This window comes from Corvus hawaiiensis, chromosome 5 (assembly GCF_020740725.1).
Source record: "Corvus hawaiiensis isolate bCorHaw1 chromosome 5, bCorHaw1.pri.cur, whole genome shotgun sequence".
Classification (NCBI taxonomy): Eukaryota; Metazoa; Chordata; class Aves; order Passeriformes; family Corvidae; genus Corvus; species Corvus hawaiiensis.
The window spans coordinates 8670751-8688451 of record NC_063217.1 but is presented as its reverse complement, the minus strand read 5'-3'; the positions used below and the strand labels follow the sequence as shown (position 1 = coordinate 8688451).

The following is a 17701-nucleotide window of genomic DNA, read 5'->3' as shown; positions in this document are numbered from 1 at the left end:
TAATGGGGAAAAAATACTGTTTAATATGCAGAAAAAGAGCATTAAGGCTTGCATTTTATAATTTGCATTGTTAGGCCTTGGAAACACAAGAATTTGTAGCTATAACCAGGAACTGAGCTTGTTTTGACACTGTGTTACAGAAGGAAGAAAGAATTCCTCTAAGGAAGATGTGATGAAATTAAAATAAAAGCACCTCTTCAAATCTTTCCCAGGCTTCTTTAAGCTGCCATCTGCTGGTCAGCTCAGACTTCAGGGTGTGATGAATGACAGGCTGGCTGACTTACAGAGTATTACATGTGCTTTATTTTGTCCTCTCTTAGGAAAAGATTACAGTTTCTTTGACAAAGTTTGTAAGTAGTACCTACGGTCTGCACGATACTTTGACACTTATCTGCTGCCAACAAATTCATCCAATTTAATGAAGCCAGACAATAATCACAAAAATTGATTGAAAAGCTAAAGCAGATGTTTCATGCAAACACACCAAGTGTGCCAATAATCCAGCAGTAATGGTAATGTAAAGTCTTATTTATTTATTAAAAAAATACTGATTACACTCTTACTGGCACCTACTACATTATTAGGGGGTGGAGGGCCAAGGTAAAAAAAGAAATTAAAATACACCACCTGTATCTCTTCTCACAAATATGTGCTTTTGGATGCTTACACCAAGTTTTACATAGCCAGTAAAAAACTAGTCTGAGCTTTTGCAGACTCCAAAGTGTTGAGTATCTTTTTCACATCTTGCCCTATCAGTTGCTCATTAAGAATTGTATTTTAACAGTATCATATTTCACATAAGTACTGGAAGAAATTACTACTTGTGTCAAGTGCCTAGAAGTAAAATTATTTTGTTTCAAAATTAAATGCAGGTATGAAATTTGTTTATTCCTGTATAAACACTTTACTGCTTCTGTCCACCCATCTTAAAACAAATTCAAAGCCCAATTTTTTGAAGGGAGTAAACGTTTAATCTCTAATATGTCACGTCTAGAAATCTGTTTGTACAAGTCCACATCCCCACTCCTATCTCTCTCCCAAAGTAATTTATCAACTGAAAATTTAGCCTTGCCTGATTTTATAGTATTTCAAATAAACCCCATTTTAAAAATATCCCCCAATAACAACAAAAAGCGTTCAAAATATTTTTTAAAATGTCAAATAAGATGCATCTTTCAAACATGAAAGAAATGAGCACACCTTTCCCAAAACTTGGTTATAAAGGACAAACATTTAAGGGGTGTGCAGCTAACAACAGTTCTTGACAAATAACAGTCACAGCCAGGTTCCATTCTGGAACAAGTTGTCCATAAAGAGGATGGGAGAAAAAGAAAGGAGAGGGGAAAAAAACCTGACCAGAATCCTCGTATATACACCTTGTGGAGATGTATGTGCTTGTAGAATACAGAGAATTTTTCCTATACTTGTTAAGAGAGCACCTAAACGAACACTTAGAAGTATTATAGTGAACACAGAAATGTCAAAGTTAATCATTAAATCTATTTCATGTTGAGAAGAATTACACCCTATCCAATTATCTGTGCAAGGCTTTCATCATTACCTGACTGTGTTTATTTTTTAAACTCTTTCCCTTAATACTGGGAAAGTTTCTCTCCAGATGAATGCTCTCAGGACACACACACATCTAGCCATTTAGACAAGTGCTAAATAAAAATACAAAAGAGGAAAAAGTTTTTAGAGCCACTCACACAATCCAGAATTTCTGTCTTTCCTTGTTTTGTAGATCAGGTCAATATTAATTTCAAAAACACATGCCTGACATTTTTGTTTTATTTAAAGGCAAAATATATCTAATATAGGAAACAAACCGGGCCCAATCCTTAGTTGGTCCAAGTTCAGGTCAGTGTAGTTTTAAGCAATCCAAGGACTATTTGAGTCTACTAATCTACTGCCCCCTGCACTCAGTCCCACAAAATATGTTATTTAACAAGCTGTGCTTTCTGTTATGCTGTTCGGGACTTTTTTTTGGTATCTTAACCCTTTGAAAACAATTAATTCACTTTCTAGTTTGTGTATCTGTGTTCTGTGAGCAGTGTATGATGTTAATTTTTCTCACATTTTTTACTAGCAGTAGCTGAGTAAATTAGTGCTAATTTTAGAATTTCCATCCCAGCCATATGTAAGATATAACCATCTCCTTTCTCACACGTGAACCATTATGTTACAACCCAAAATCCTACAAAAATGAGCCTTTTGTTAAGAAAGACTTCTGGATAATTTGTTTTACAATCACAATCTCTAGAAAGAGAAGAATCTTTCTCCTGAGTGCACAATGTTTAGAGACACATATTTTGAGCCAAAAAAGACATTTTTTTCTTTAAACTAATCTGGCTGAATAGATGGTCCCAAATAGAAACAGCCATTACACAGCAAGTCCCGTCAGTAAAGCCAATCCAGCAGAAGCTGGTAAGCCAAAAGATGGGAGCCTCTCAATTGAGAGAACAAAGTAAGTATTACTTTACTTGGCTGCTGCTAAGGACATTATTTCCTGTGGGACTTCCTTTGCTTGTTTTATTGGGGTACAGGAGGGAGTATTTATTGGGGTTTTTTTAGTTAAAATGCTTTTCCAGTTATAGTTAAGATATACAGCCATTAACATGCAATCTTTTTTCCCTACCCAAAGGTAAACCGTTTACTGAATATTGCCTAGATATTTTAACTGCATTCATTACAGCACCTCATGCATTTGTTAGGGGAGATGAATGTCTCTAGGAGAGCTGGAAGCCCTACGCCCTTGTTAGCAGGCAAGTATTTTCTCTACAGCTTTTGTAACACAAACTGGGTGAAGCTGTTTGTCTATGGATATTTTACTACATCCTACTAACTACAGATCCAAACCCACCTGCAAACAGCATGCATACTTCACCCTCATGCTGCCACTCTTTGGCTGATTGGTTTTAACAGTGTAGATGACTTGGGGAATGGTTTAATGGATTATATGGATACACTTCTGTACATACATTTCATTTATTGTATGTCAGCTGAGAAGAATTACAGTTCCAAATATGCAGAGCTAAGACTATGATTAGCAAGTATCAAAAAGATACATCCTTCACTGCCTGTTTAACTCTACTGGGGATGGAGCTATTTGCATCACAGAGAAATAGCACTAAAACAGCCTGAAAACTAATTTGAGTTAAAAGGGGCTCTGCTCAGAAGACTGTCCAGTTCTAGATCAAACAGAGGATTAGGAAATTTGCTTCGATATAAAAGCTATGGCAACATGACAGTATTGAGTTACATAATGTAACTAATGTAGTACACTTACATAAAAGTCTGTAGAAGAAAATACAGAACACACTGGCATTTTACTTTGCCTCTAATAGAAGGTTACAATTCTAAAACGTTGTTGGTAAATACATTAAAAACCACAATAATATCTTGACGTCCCCAAATCAGACGTTCGTGTTACAATAAATGAATTTGCAATGCACACATTAACAGGTTTCACAGAGGCCAAAACTGTAACTTGTCTACAGCACCAACGTTAGAGAATTCGCCTTTGATTTTTGCTTTTTTTTAAAACAAGCTTCACACCTGATAATTTCTGTCATTAAATGGCTGTGTGCAAACACCACTTTTTTTTTACCTCATTCTCAGTTAAGGAAGCTGAAGGAGATGAACTCTTGCTAAAAGCAAGAGTTGAAGATTCTGCTGCTGAAGCCCGATTTCGCTTCTTCAGAGGTTTACATGCATCAGACAGATTTTTCGTTGCTGTAAAATAATTTTGGTTTACAAAGTGAAGTTTGGAACTTTAAAATGTTATCTCCCTGAAGCCATTTAAAATATTCCTTCACATACAGGAAGGAATTATTTAGGTAGGTCTTCTGGGCACCTACATAGGACTGAGTGAACATGAAGTTTCTGAAGCCATGTGTTTTGGCTTGATCTTAAAAATAAAGAGGTTTCCATTAATCAAATATGTGCTAAGATATGTTTTCCCAATTTTTTCTCATCTCATTTCTATTAAAATCAAAATACCTTGTGACTTAAGACCTCTTTAGAGCAGAGGTAACAGTTATATCAGAAGGCCTACATGATGTCGTCACAATCTGAGTACCACTAGCACTTTGATAAGAGAAAATTTATATACAGGAGCCAAGTACCACGTATTAGCGATGGCACATCACCACTTCTACACCGTGCAGAACTTGCTGAAGCTCGCTGGTCTTTGGCATATCATTGTAACACCTAAAGAGACATGCTCAGACAGAAGTTACCTTTAACTTGAGCATCATTAACAAGTCTGACTTTGGCGTTTCGATCCAAGGTTCTACAAAATTCCCTCTCATGCTCCACACTGCCTCCCATCACGCACCATTGAGAAGGACTAAAACCCCAGAGTACCTGATGACACTGATGGTCACTGCACTTGTTTTAGTGGGCCAGTGCACCAGGCAAACGGGAGCAGCAGGGTTTGTTCCCTGCTCGCCAAGATCTCGGGGCACCAGCTTTAATCTGGTGCCATCACACGGTGAACTTGTGAACTGCTGCTCTCAAACAGTAAAGCACAATTTTAGTCCAGGATCGAGCTGCAGAAGGGCAGTGAAGGAACAGGGCTCCCCCCCAGCTATGGCACAATGCCTGCAACTACTCATTGAGTCAGCAGAATTTAGCCGGCTGCCTCAGACAACCTGGGCATTTTAAAATTATTTAATTGAAAAAGTTACATTAAAACTTATTCTGACCACATTACCTGACTGGTTCTTTTGTGAAGAGGAGGTTTCTGTGACCTTAGAAGAGTTTGTTTTTGCTGTTTTGTCATTGCTTGTCTCCCTCTGTCACAAAAAAAAATATGAAAAAATAAAAAAACTCCTAATTTATGAGTGGTTGGATAAAACTGGCAATTAGTTCTGGATTTATGTTATTAAAAAGAAAGTGTCTTTACAAATATCTGAATGGTACTGTAGTTAAACTAGCCCCACTTAAGTGAATTTTAAAACTCATTTACAGCACAGGGTACAAACCCATAAACAAATGAGAAATTAATTAAAGAACACAGTATTTCAGCATCCCACTTATCCATCCCAAATTCAGCATATCAAAAGGGGGAGTGCTAAATGAACATGGAACTTGTAAATTATCCTTACTACTCTTTGTACAAACTGGTCAAATTAAGACCTTTAATTATTAAAGGTAAACTGCACAATTATATATAAATTTGAGAGTAAACCCTGTGCAGAACTCTAAGTCTCAGAGAGGCTTGCTTTCAACTCCACAACTTATAGCAGTGCCATTTTTTAAATTACTATGGTTAAGATTGTTTCAGCATTTCCAAAATACAACCACTATTTTCAAGGGAGAATAAACAGCACCTAAATTTGCTCCAGAATGAGAATTCATGATTAAAAGTTTAGGCCAAAAACTGGGGAAGTTTTTGTCAAATCTTTGTCAAAATTAAGACATTGTTCCTTACACATGCCACTATTTTTTTCCATTTCTTATGTTAAAAATTCATTCAAGTTACTAAAACTGTAGCCTAGAATGCTTAACCCTGACACATGCTCATCTGATCAATAAGCACAACTCTATTGAACAGAAGGCTTTACACGCATTTCCAATGATTTACATGCTTTTTCACAGTCTTCATCTGACAGTTTTACCAAAGAAAGATGTGCAGGTGAACACCTCGAAGGCCAGAGAACTGATTTCCTTCGTAAAAATAAACATGAATGGCTATTGTACTACAGATGTGGCACGCTGTGCTTTTACTGAGCTCCAAGCAGACTAAGCTGCCCCACCCCCAATGCCACTGGAGGCTCCCAGCATCAGTTTTCTAAGATTACTGTTACACTTCTGGGTAAAAATGAAAGAAAAGAGGGTGTCAAGAGGATGGTGCCAGACTTTTCTGTGGTGCCCAGTGACAAGACAAGGAGTAATGGCCATAAACTAAAACACATGAAGTTCCACCTCAACATGAGAAAGATTTCTTTACTTTGAGGTGGCAGAGCATTGAACAGCTGCTCACAGAGGTCATGGAGTCTCCATCTCTGGAGACATTCCAAACCCACCTGGACACATTCCTGTGTAACCTGCTCTAGATGACCCTGTCTTGGCAGGGGGATTGGACTGGATGATTTCCAGAGGGCCCTTCCAATCCTAAGGATTCTGTGATTCTGTGAAAATGTACAGTATAGTTCATTCTTAAATTTAAAGCACACTTTACAGAACCCCCATTTTGTTAATGTGCATTTTATATACATCATCAAAGCAACAATGAACAAGTTAGTTTTTTCAAAACTTCCATATGGGTACTTATAACTTGGTTACTTCATGTGAAAACATTCTGATTTTGTAAATAAGAATTAAGGACAAAGGGAAAGTATAACCCACAACTCTTGTGCAATAAGTAAAATGTAATGAAATTAAAGCTCCTCCTATCCAAAATGATTGTAACTAAAGCCTGCAGATAAACTGGGAATAGCAGAAAGAATATGTATGGTTAGTGTTTGCTTTTTTGAATCATTACATTGATATTTTCACTGTCATTCACTGAGTGTTCTACTAAGCAGCAGCACATACAGCTAGAAGTGCCTTGGGCTTGTGAAGGCAGGAAAAAGACTAAGATAATTCCTAAAACAAACTGCAAACCGTATCTGACCTTTCTGTGGAGCAGAAACCCTGCTATATGCATTTAGAGTTTCCAAACTACCCAATATTTACACACATCAGACCCCTTGTAAGCAGTTCTGATAAACTGACCAGAGAGAGAACAACACTTTTTAAAATGCACATTACAAAGTCAGTGTCATTAGTGCTATGTATCTTATGGGAATCATTCACCTTATTTAGTTATTTATTTTCCTGCTGATACATTCACATGCCACAGCACCAAAGATACCAGAACCTCCCATGCATGAACTATACTGCAACCACCTTTCATCCTACTTCCGAGAATGTAGGCTAATTGTAGTGTACAAGTGCTGGTGGGACAGGAAAGTAACTTTAGAACAGTCAAAACAAGGACTTTATAGTAGGAATTAATTATAATAGGTAAACTTCATTATTTCATAGATCTAGTGTATTATAATGTATTCAAATCAGTTAGAGAAGTTTAAAAAGGTTTGAAAAACTGATCCTAGAAAATCAGATGAATATGCAACGACTAAACCATTATGGCAAGAAGTGCAAAAACCAGTTTTGGCCCTTCTTTCTGCAAAGGTAACAACATTAAGAATTAACTCTGTCCCTTGCTAGTCAGCTCATTAAGCCTATCTGAAATTGTATTTATTTTTTTATATTAAACTCTAAGTCAACAAGTTGTCCTAATATCTACAATATCAACTGAAGTAGCAAAATAACCAGCCTACCAAACAAACTGACACCTACAAATAAGACCTCCATAACTCATTTAAAAAATAAATCCACTACCTCTCCTTCCATTAGGTTGTTTCATTTGATCGCTGTACCACTGAAGTTCTGAGCTTAGGTCTGTGGTACTCACACTAAAGTATGATACTGCAATAACACATCTGAACATACGTGTGAGCTAAGCTTTCCACACAAGTAAAACCCATGAACTTCACTGCTCTACATGCACAACTAAATAAACCTGTGCCTAAGTCTCCCCAAGATTTGTGCTGTGCCCACATACATAGTGACCTATGTAAGGAAAATTCTCATTCTCACAAGCAAGCTAACCAGAAAAGGAGCCTGTGATTTGTGTGATAAATATACTTTCACTGCATAAATATCCATTTACTGCAGTTCCCTAACCCAAGAAATGGGTCAGCATGCCACTCTAAAATGTCCTATAGCCCTCCAGTTCGTGAAAAGTAGTTTTTCTGTTTTGCTACACTTGCTTTCCTCTCTTCTGTCTAAAGTAACTATTGACTAAAGGTATTTATTTTACATTCTGGTAAAACTAACTCCAAACCAGGAGGAAAGGAAAAGAACTACAAAGCATAACAACACAGAGAGGTCATGACTCCCTCTGCACATTCCTTTGGGAAACAGTTCAAGCAGCAAGTGCAACTTGTCATACCTCTATCCTCAAAACCAAAGGAAAAAATCCCACAGTGGTAAGCTCACATGTATCTCTGAATATTGACAACAGTTTGGTATGATATATGGACATTCTTTTTTAATCCTGAAAATGGAAATGCTGACAAACTTAACTACAGCAATGTGACTGGTGCTGCTATAAATCAACCCCAACAAACCAACAACATAATTACCTTCCGATTATTCTGTTTATCCATCCTGAGTCTTTTCCTAGGTGCTTCCTGAACTTCAAAATCTTCTGTAGGCTCCTTTGTCCTCTTTTTTTGGTTTCTTTTATTTCCATGTAAATTACCTTGGGATGGGGGATGGGGGAAACTTACATGAAAAATAATCTAAAACCCACTTTGAAATTACTTTGAACTGATCTAGTTATTTAAGGTACTTTTCTTTCAGTCATTATTTTTAAAACATGGTTAAACATTAATACAGTTTGATGACCTCTTAATGCTTAGAGTCTGGTTTCTGGTGCTGAAGACTAACTCTAGAACACATCCAGATCAACTGCTTCATACTCAAGTTATTTTACAAAGATGAGTCTACCTATAAAAGCACTAGTTTAAGGTCTGGATGTTACTGCCCAACACTTATTTCATAAAGTCAGACTGCATGTGATTGATCTATACAGCTTTTAACTCTCCTGCCACTTTGTAACAGTGTCTTATAACCAAAATTAATTTCTTAGTCTCCTCCTTAAGCCTACTTTAAGTTCTCCAAACCATACAGATGAAGACACTGGTGACATCTATTAAGGGGCCTCTGAAAAAGACAAGATATCACCAACTGTACAAATTAATTCTCTTTCTGGTATGGCAATTCCAGACTCTAACACGGGGATTGTATTTTACAGGAGACCATTATGATCCCTTCCCTTTATGAACCAGAATCCTATGAACAGAACCACGTTGGCCATTTTAGACCACCAAATTATTAATGTATTTAGATGACTGTTCACTATAAAGTTCAAGCAGCTGCTAAATACAAAGGGTCAGTGAGTAATCTACATACCCCTGCCACAGGTTCCACTACTGTTTGCACCTCAAAAAGACAGATGAGGGTTTGGGAGGTGGTCTGTTTCATCAAGATGAAATGACAACATAATTACACTCTCCAGTACTCTCTAGTTTATGAAGCTACAGAATATTATTAGTACGAAAATTGCAAGCTCCAGGGGCACAAATACGGTAACTGAAAATTGTCCTACAGCTACAAGCATTCTATTCCATTGGGAACAAATATCTGTCAATATTAAAAATATAGCAACTTGAAAATATAGATCATTCTCAAATTAATGGATTTATCTAAACAATCTAGGACATATTCTGAATCCACAAAGCAGACTGAAATGGCTCCAGGAGAACCTGCTACTTACAAAAAGCCAGCAAAAGAAACCCCACAATAATCTTCCAAGTTTAAGATAAGAGGATTTGAGATGGGGAACAATCGAACTGACATATTTTCATCTGTAGGTAACTATAAATGTACACAATATATGTACTAGAAACACCTGGTACAGGTACAATTTCAATTACATTTCTTGCAATATGACACTGAGGAAGGTGAACAAAATTCAGCACTACAGTGTTAAGATATTTAATTTGGGATCCATTAAAGTTCTAACGTCAAGGAAGACAACATCTGAGATAAAATAAAGAGATTATGATACGTGGGCGATTACATAAAAAAATACACTCAATAGCTACTTATAATGATGAGCTATTTGCACACAACACAAATTTCAATTACTTCTGGATCTTGATCTCCTTTTAGGTGAGTCTTGAAACACTTTACGTTTGGCCTCTCCAATATTCTTCAATGATGAACCTTGAGAGATACAGAATGTGGTTTTTTTTAACTGATATCCAAATATTTAACACTTAAAATTTAAAGTTAAAAACTTTTCAATTTTCCACAAAATGATGTTATTTCACACACACACAGTTAACAAAACTGACTGCCATTTTTTATACAAGTTTTTCCAAGTCTCACAAACTTTCAAACACTCCCTCTCATTCTTGTCATTGCCCAAAGCAGCACCTGTTGGCTTCTAATACTTCCATAGTAAGTCTTCTTACAGTGCTGTAAAGCCATTTAAATTTGAAAAATGATACCTAGGTAAATTTGATAAAGTTCATGCAAATGGCAAACTATCTTCCTCCTCCTTTCTCAAGTAAGTGACTCCAAACCCCCTCAAATATTTCGTAAAACAATCAAGACTGTTCATCAAAAACAAACACCAGAAAACAGCAACAAAAAATAAAAGGAGAAAAAAAAGAAAGTATTTGCAATCTTGTACAAAGTCCTAAAAACTTTGAGTAGCACAACAAAATGCCAAATGGATGAAGGTTTCAGAATAAAGTTTGGAATAGTTCTTCCTGAGTTGATGATGATGTGAAGTAATACACTTTAGGTATATATGAAGAAAAGGTGTAGCACTGATTAAATTTTTTAAACCATTTCTAACTGTTCTATAAAAACAACGTCTCAAATTTACTAGCAGTAACACTTCATCTTCCCTTCCCACCATCCACTTTGTAACAAGCAGTGGATGCAATGGCAGCTGCTTATGGGCAGAAGAAGAATGAGACATCAGCAATGTCTAAACAGCAGAAGGTTTACATATAACAACTTTTCAGAACAATGAGCAAGAAATGTAGACTTCATGGGTTGCGTTTATTGTAACCATTGGCATTCCTTTGCTATTGGCACAAACACCAAGAATTAAAACTGGAAAACAGTGAAAGCTGTTTTCCCTACAGGGTCTCAAATATGTGCTTAGTTTAACGCCACTATGTATATCAAATTTAGTTAGAGTACACTAGCACAGTTTTACGTTTACCAGAGTCTTCTTCAGATTTGGGAGAGGTCACTATGGCAAACTTTGTATTATAGCGAGCTTTCTGTTTTTCACTAAGCATGTTCCACTGCGATTCGAGCAGTTCTTCAATCTCCTCACTTGAAGCATCTGGATGTTCAGCAACCACCTATACATGCAGAAATAGGGTTGAATTAAAAAAAAGGTGACCATTGGAAAGAATGGTGTACATACTTCCATCACTTTGGAAAACTGGATACAAACAAGTTATCTAGTATTTCTGCTGTAGACAGAACTAGAATAAAACCTTCTGTATCCAGTTTTGTTTTGAATAACCACTTATCTGCGTCTTAAAAAAAAAATTCCACTAGCTTATTCCGAAGTATTAAGACTAATTTTGGAAGTATCTATTCACATTTTAACATTCAAAAAATGGAGTAAGTGGAGTAAGTATAAATCCTGTCTTGTGGTCATTCAAAAAAATGTGTATTGTTTCTCAAAGAAGTTTAAATCTATATCCACAAACGACAGGTAAGCAATACTGGAATATACGTTTGCCTAGAAAGAAATCCATAAATTCATAGCAAAACTCATTAATCATAGAACCCAGTACCTCTATCTCAGCAGAGAGATTTACACAAGTTAGCATTTAATGCAACATTTTCCTGTATTGATTCATCATTTTTGTATTATGCATATGAACACTAGGAACTCACAAGCTGTGCATCTTTTTAATGTTATAAGCAGGACACATAATATCCATCAACATGGAGTTTAATAGAGTTCTAGAAGTTTAATCAACACACACAAAAAAATCCAGTATTAAAAAGAAAGAAAAAATCTTCCCAAACTCCTTCAGTATACCCCTACTTCTACTTAAGGAAGATCATAATTGATTAATCATACAAGTCAAAAAACTCTACACTTGTACAGAAATGAAACAGTACCTTTAAAAACAATGCTTCTCACCTTATTACTCAGCATTCTCCAAAATCCTATCTGAGTGATGCAACCGATACCCCAAAAACACAGAGCAAAATAAAAACTAGGTCAAGAAAGCCAATTGTTCAAAGAGTAACACCATTCAACAGAACAGAAATACAATTTTTCTGATAAGGTGAAATGATTAAACCTAATTACTTAGAATTTAGGGTCTTAAAACTGCATTTCCTGTTATCAAACAGGATGCAAGTGTGACTGGTGCTTTTCCAGGTGTTAAAATAGTTGCAGTACCTTCCTTCCATTGGAATTAGTCAGTGTCTAGTATGGAAATCCATGCTTCAATTTTTCTCCTAGTAGAGTACTAAGAATTGTCTTGCTTCTATCTGGAATAATCCATTGCATAAGGCTTGAGGAGTACAACTACCTTTGGTAGCTTCTACTCACAGTTTGATTAAAATCCAACAACTGGTTTCACATTATTTAAAGGGAGGAACATAAACCCACAAGGTACCCTCTCCCACAAATCCCACTTCTTCGGGAAATGAAATTAGCATCCATTTTGACTGTTGTCACAAATGTACAGGTCATTGTGCTCAATGAGGGCACAGAGCTATTTAATCCTCCAAGAAATAACTAGATTTACTCAGACAAATGAGACACACATTAACACTACCTCCAGTCTCAACAAAACAAGAATAATAATAACTTTCATCTTACTAGGAGTACTGTGAAATGACAAGGAAAAGACACCCATCATTCTTAATGGTGAAGGGACCCTTTCAAATAAGGCCTCCAAGGAAAATGCTCAGTAGTCTTCTCCAAAGTCTCTATATTAGTGAATTTATTCCTTAATTTTCCTCACAACAAACTCAAGGCCCAAATCAATTAATGCGATTAGTGTAGCTGTCTGCCTCTCACTTGAATCATACCTTTATCTCCAATTAAGACACTCCCTTCCAATGCTTCCTAGGCTTCTATTTTTCACAGGGGAAGCACATAAGAATGCCAACAGTACAAATTACATCTTTACTCCTTTGGTAACAGCACAAAATACTTAATGCGTCACTACAGCCACAAAAGCGCTTCAAGCTTTCCGCACCTCCCTCAGGGATGTGGGAAGTGTGCCTCTTAAATCACTAAAAACGTTCTTCAGCAGTTAAATAATAGTAAAATCAAACTGATGTATGAATCCTACTACCACACGGAGCCAGACTCCAAGCAAGACACAGCCAAAACGGCTGTAAGTTTAAGAGAGCTCAATATTACTACAGGCCCCAAAGAGAAGTCTTCAGTGATCCCTTTCACTTCCACCCTTCTCAAGACTGGGAACAGAGACCCTCTTCTGGGTCTGTAATTTTCCTTTCTTCTAAGTTTCTACATGCAAATACTAAGACAGCCATAAACTAAATTCTCCAATGCCACCAATACAAGTAGCTCAAAACCAGGTTTGTTTTTTAGCCAACATTATCACTCTTTCTAAAGCATCAGAACATCTACAACCCAACAAAACAAACTCTGGGTGAAAGCCATGCAAGTTGAACCAGATAAGCCTAACGGAAGGGGACACTCCAAATACTAGACTGGGTACAATCTCCACCTTTCACCAATGGCACAAACCTGCCATTTTAAAAGCAACATGAAAGGCAAAAAGCATAAATATCTAAATTGGTATTTCCTCACTTTGCCAGTCCAATTCCAATCAAGACAAAGGGAAGACAGGTTCTTCTGCCCTGATGATCAGTTAGAGGTATCTGCAGCTTTCACAGAAGCTCAGCAAAACATTCTAAATAAGTAAAGGAGGTTTTGAGTTGTTCAAAGATAATGGAACACCCAGAAGGAATTGAGCCATGTCCGCAGAAAGAATGTAAAAGCTATCTACAAGCAGACTGCCATAAACAGCATAATCTTTTTTATATTTGCCTGAGCATAAATGTATCCATACCTATTATACTGTACATACATTAAAGAAAAAATATGGCTAATACAAAGGACTATTAGTTTATGTGGGAAGATACTAACACAACCTGTGCTTGAAGTACAAAGGCAGCATCACCATCGTGTTTACATTGCTCACTTACATTCCCTTCTTTATTTCTGTCTAGAATAAGATTTGATGCAGGCATACCTTGTCAAACCCAGAATATTATGGATTGTGCAGTAATAACTAAGTTTTGTTTAATAAAATAAAGAAGTTTCTTCAAGTACAGAAACGAGAAGAGGCAATCAACAATAACAACAGCTAAAAGAGACTAACCTCATCTCTGTGCTTCTGACAAAAGACCAAAAACTGAGATACTGCATCGCCCTTTCTGCTTCGTGGAGTAGATGCTGGAGTTTTCTTTCTATTGAGAGGGGAGCCTATCCCTCTTTTGGATTCTGCCTGTTCAGATGACTTTTGAGGAGTAGTATTCTTATCCTCCAACTGACTGCTCTCTTGTGTATCATCAGCAGCAGACAGTTTTGATGTCCTTCTCCTCCTCTTGCTAGGAATGCCAGACTCCTTCACTGATTTCAGATTTGGAGTGGTTTCTTCATTTGAGTAGGATGACTCATCCATCTCCTCCAAGGGTTCCACAGCAATGCCAACCTCCTTTGCCACTCGAGGATTAAGATGAGGTCTGTCCCTGACATAGATGAAGGTGTACTTGGCCTTGCGTTCGTCCACTGTCATGCCCACTGCTTCACTGGCTTGCTTCACACCCATCTCCCACTGTGGCCGCAGCTTCCCTGACACAGGCTTTAGCATCTGCAAGAGGAGACACAGTGTGAGGAATCTGCTCACTTTTCATTTCAAAATGCCGACGTTAACACAAAACAATTCCAAGAAAGTAAGTGTCACACAGATCTGTAATTCAGAGTTCAAAGGGAGCTGCATTTGATAGTACTGATACTGTGCATAAATCCATGACAAAGCAGAAGAGTACTAATTTTTCTGAGTAACAGTGGTAAATCATCTCATCCTTTGCATCTGTAAATGAAATGTAAGACTGCAAGCTCCAGTGAAACAAGCTGTCTTTAAGCTTTCTATAATATCTATTTGTATCTGCTACACTTGTACATACCTGTAACGCTAAAAAAAAAAGCTACAAATCTTGCCTGGTTTGGTAACGTCTTACCTTTATTTTCTCTGCTTTAGTGAGGGCTTGTCTTGCACTCTCTTGGCATAATTGTTCAAACTGGTCTTTTTCTTTGAAGGGCACCAGGCTCTTCTCAAATATCCAGGCTCGCTCTGGGGCATCTCCAAAAAACTGAACATGATATTGACGAAAACTCTTTTTCTGTCCTGAAAATTAAAAACACGTGTATTAAAGATACAACTCTGGTAGTTCTCTGCACTTTCAGACTTGAAGTCTGTAAGCTGCTACAGTTGCCATAACAAAAGCATAGTAAAACTGGATAACCTTTCAAAAACCCACTTAACCAGACTGAAAGTCTCTGAGATATAATATATGGTCTGACCCAAAAGCCCAACCATCTAATTCCCAGCAAGAACATGCCTGGATAAATTAACTTGAAGTTACAATCACCTGTCAGTTTTCACATCTATTAACTTACATGTAGGTCTGAGTGTTTCTGAAAATGCACTGACTATTCATTTCCCAATGAACACTGAGAAAGTTCCAGAGGTTGGAGAGCTTGTGCACTCAGCCTTCCCCCTGAGTCTCCTAAACTTTATCTTTTAATATTCTTAAACAGAGACACATACTTCAGCTATTTTTAACCCTTGCAATCACAACTTCATGTTAATCAAGATTTTTCAGGAATCAAAATAATCAATAAAGGATTTGGCTGGGGGAAGGGAGAGTGGAAGGATAAGAGAACAATTTTGAAATCTAAATACGAAACATTATTCTTCTAAAAATAAAAACATTCCCTTTTTTTCCCTAGAAAAACTAGAGGAATATTGTCTTACTGTGGTACAATACAGGCATATCGTACCTTCCAAAGGTCTCAGCTATTCTACAGAGAAGGGGAAGACACCACATTCAAAATTCATCAGAGTGTTTATAATTAACAATGAATTTCTAAAAGGAAGAGGTAAGAGATCAGACTTAAGATGTCCTCTAACACCTTGCTCATTACACCTTGTAGATTGCTGTCTAAGTGTTCAAATTAAGGTCTTGTTTAGAAATAGAAAAGGTTTTAGTTGTGATGACCTGCAGTTCTGTGTTTGCAAATTTAATCCTGCTTGATCAATTCTGCTCCCTACAGTATCTGTGGTTCCTCCAGTGTCACCACATCAGTATATCCAACATGTAGACTGGACACCAGAGGAACTCAGGGAAGGATGGACATGCAATAGGAACAAGTAACAGGCACAATTCTCTGTTACAAGTGTCTTCGAACTAGATCTAGATTCCTCTAGGTTATTCATACACTGCATGTCTTCAGGCATAATCAGCAAATACATCTACCCGGTTGCTTCTTGTACTATTACTGGGGTTTCTAGGCCTAGAAAGAACTTTCTTTTCTTGGTGATTCAGCCAGTGGTTATTTTAATAGGGGCTTAATCTTGTTGCAAAATGTGGCATCTGGAAGGGTAATATGAAATCAACCTAATTAATAGTATGGGCAAATCTTTGCTCTTTCTCTCTCTCTATATGTAATGTTTTGTAACAATTACAAACATACACATATATATACAAACATGTATGGGAACTACAAGAACAATAATGACCATCAGAGATCACATATGAGAATCTAGAGGAACGGCATAGGCAAAGTCTTGGGATTGTAAATATCACACATCCAATCACTTGTCTAATATATGTTCCAGTGTTGCATGGTCAGAAACAATTCTCTTGCACAGTAATTACTTTGTCCTCATCAAGAAAATGTTGTTTAAGTAGGGACTACAGAGATCTGATTACTTAATCTGTCCATGATGAAATAAGGGCTAATGTTTGTATCTTACCAGGATGCCACAGACTACGTTTACAACCACCTGTAAAGATCTGCTGACAGCCCACTGCCAAGCAGACAGACAGACACTATGTTCCCTTTGCAGTGTAATGCTGGACAGCTGTAACTGCCTAATTAAGGAGACTAAATAATAGTGCCTACCACTAGAGTCACTGAACCTAGTGGGGAATCTTCAGGTATCCTCTGAGAGTTCAATTTGTACCAATGTTCCTAGATAAAATAATGGCATTCATTAACAGCTGTTACATGGGGAAACAAAATTTTTGGCCCACAGAATCCTGAAATAACCAGTTGTTGGCAGTTTGGGAGAGTGTTCTGGGACCCCACCACTTCTCTGGTGCTTCTCTGTATCTGAGCATCTGTGGTTGACCACAGCAAGAGACAGCATATTCAATGAGATGGAGCTTTAGTCTGACTCAGTACACGCTTTCTTACACAAAAATGTACTTCCCGCAAGTTAAAGTTATTAATTTTCATCAAGCCTAATCAGCTGGAATGATCAAATCAAGTATCAACATCCAGAAATTCAGACTGCTTATAAACACTTGATCCTAAGCCTAGAAATGAGAAATACAGACTTAGCTCAGTATTTCTACAACGCCATGATAAAAGAACTTTTCTGTTTGCAAGAGGAGACTTTTGATAATGCCTCAAGAATAAACAGTGGGTGTAAGGTAAGACTGGAAATACCTACTGATGGAAATACACACATCAGAGTGGCATTTAGCAGTTAGGATGGCTGCCCAGACCCAGACTAAACTCCTTAAGGAAAAGGCAGGCCCAAGCCAACTCCAGAGCAAATACGAGAAATAACCATCATCCACATTACTTCAAAGTGAGAGAAATTAACACTACAAAGTGTATGGGCTCTTCTTTCTGTTCGTGCTCCACAGGTTGCATTCAGACATTCGGTATTGGGTTTTGCTGGGTCTGTTTCTATAGTTTCTGACGAAGAACTACCACAGACATTCTTGATAATGAAACTGAAACCTTGCTTCT

General features: G+C 37.2%; 1 protein-coding gene across 6 annotated transcripts in view; it reads right to left on the bottom strand.

The window, feature by feature from the left end:
• NSD2 (nuclear receptor binding SET domain protein 2) overlaps window positions 1–17701 on the bottom strand; it is a 99759-nt gene that overhangs the window by 24793 nt on the left and 57265 nt on the right. For all 6 annotated transcript variants that reach the window (XM_048303013.1, XM_048303011.1, XM_048303012.1 and 3 more), the window contains 7 exons: window positions 14896–15062; window positions 14034–14525; window positions 10862–11006; window positions 9769–9846; window positions 8199–8317; window positions 4718–4799; window positions 3611–3735 (listed from right to left, as the gene is read on the bottom strand). In XM_048303013.1, the coding sequence (XP_048158970.1) occupies window positions 3611–3735; window positions 4718–4799; window positions 8199–8317; window positions 9769–9846; window positions 10862–11006; window positions 14034–14525; window positions 14896–15062 (1208 nt within the window). The remainder of the gene's footprint in view (window positions 1–3610; window positions 3736–4717; window positions 4800–8198; window positions 8318–9768; window positions 9847–10861; window positions 11007–14033; window positions 14526–14895; window positions 15063–17701) is intronic.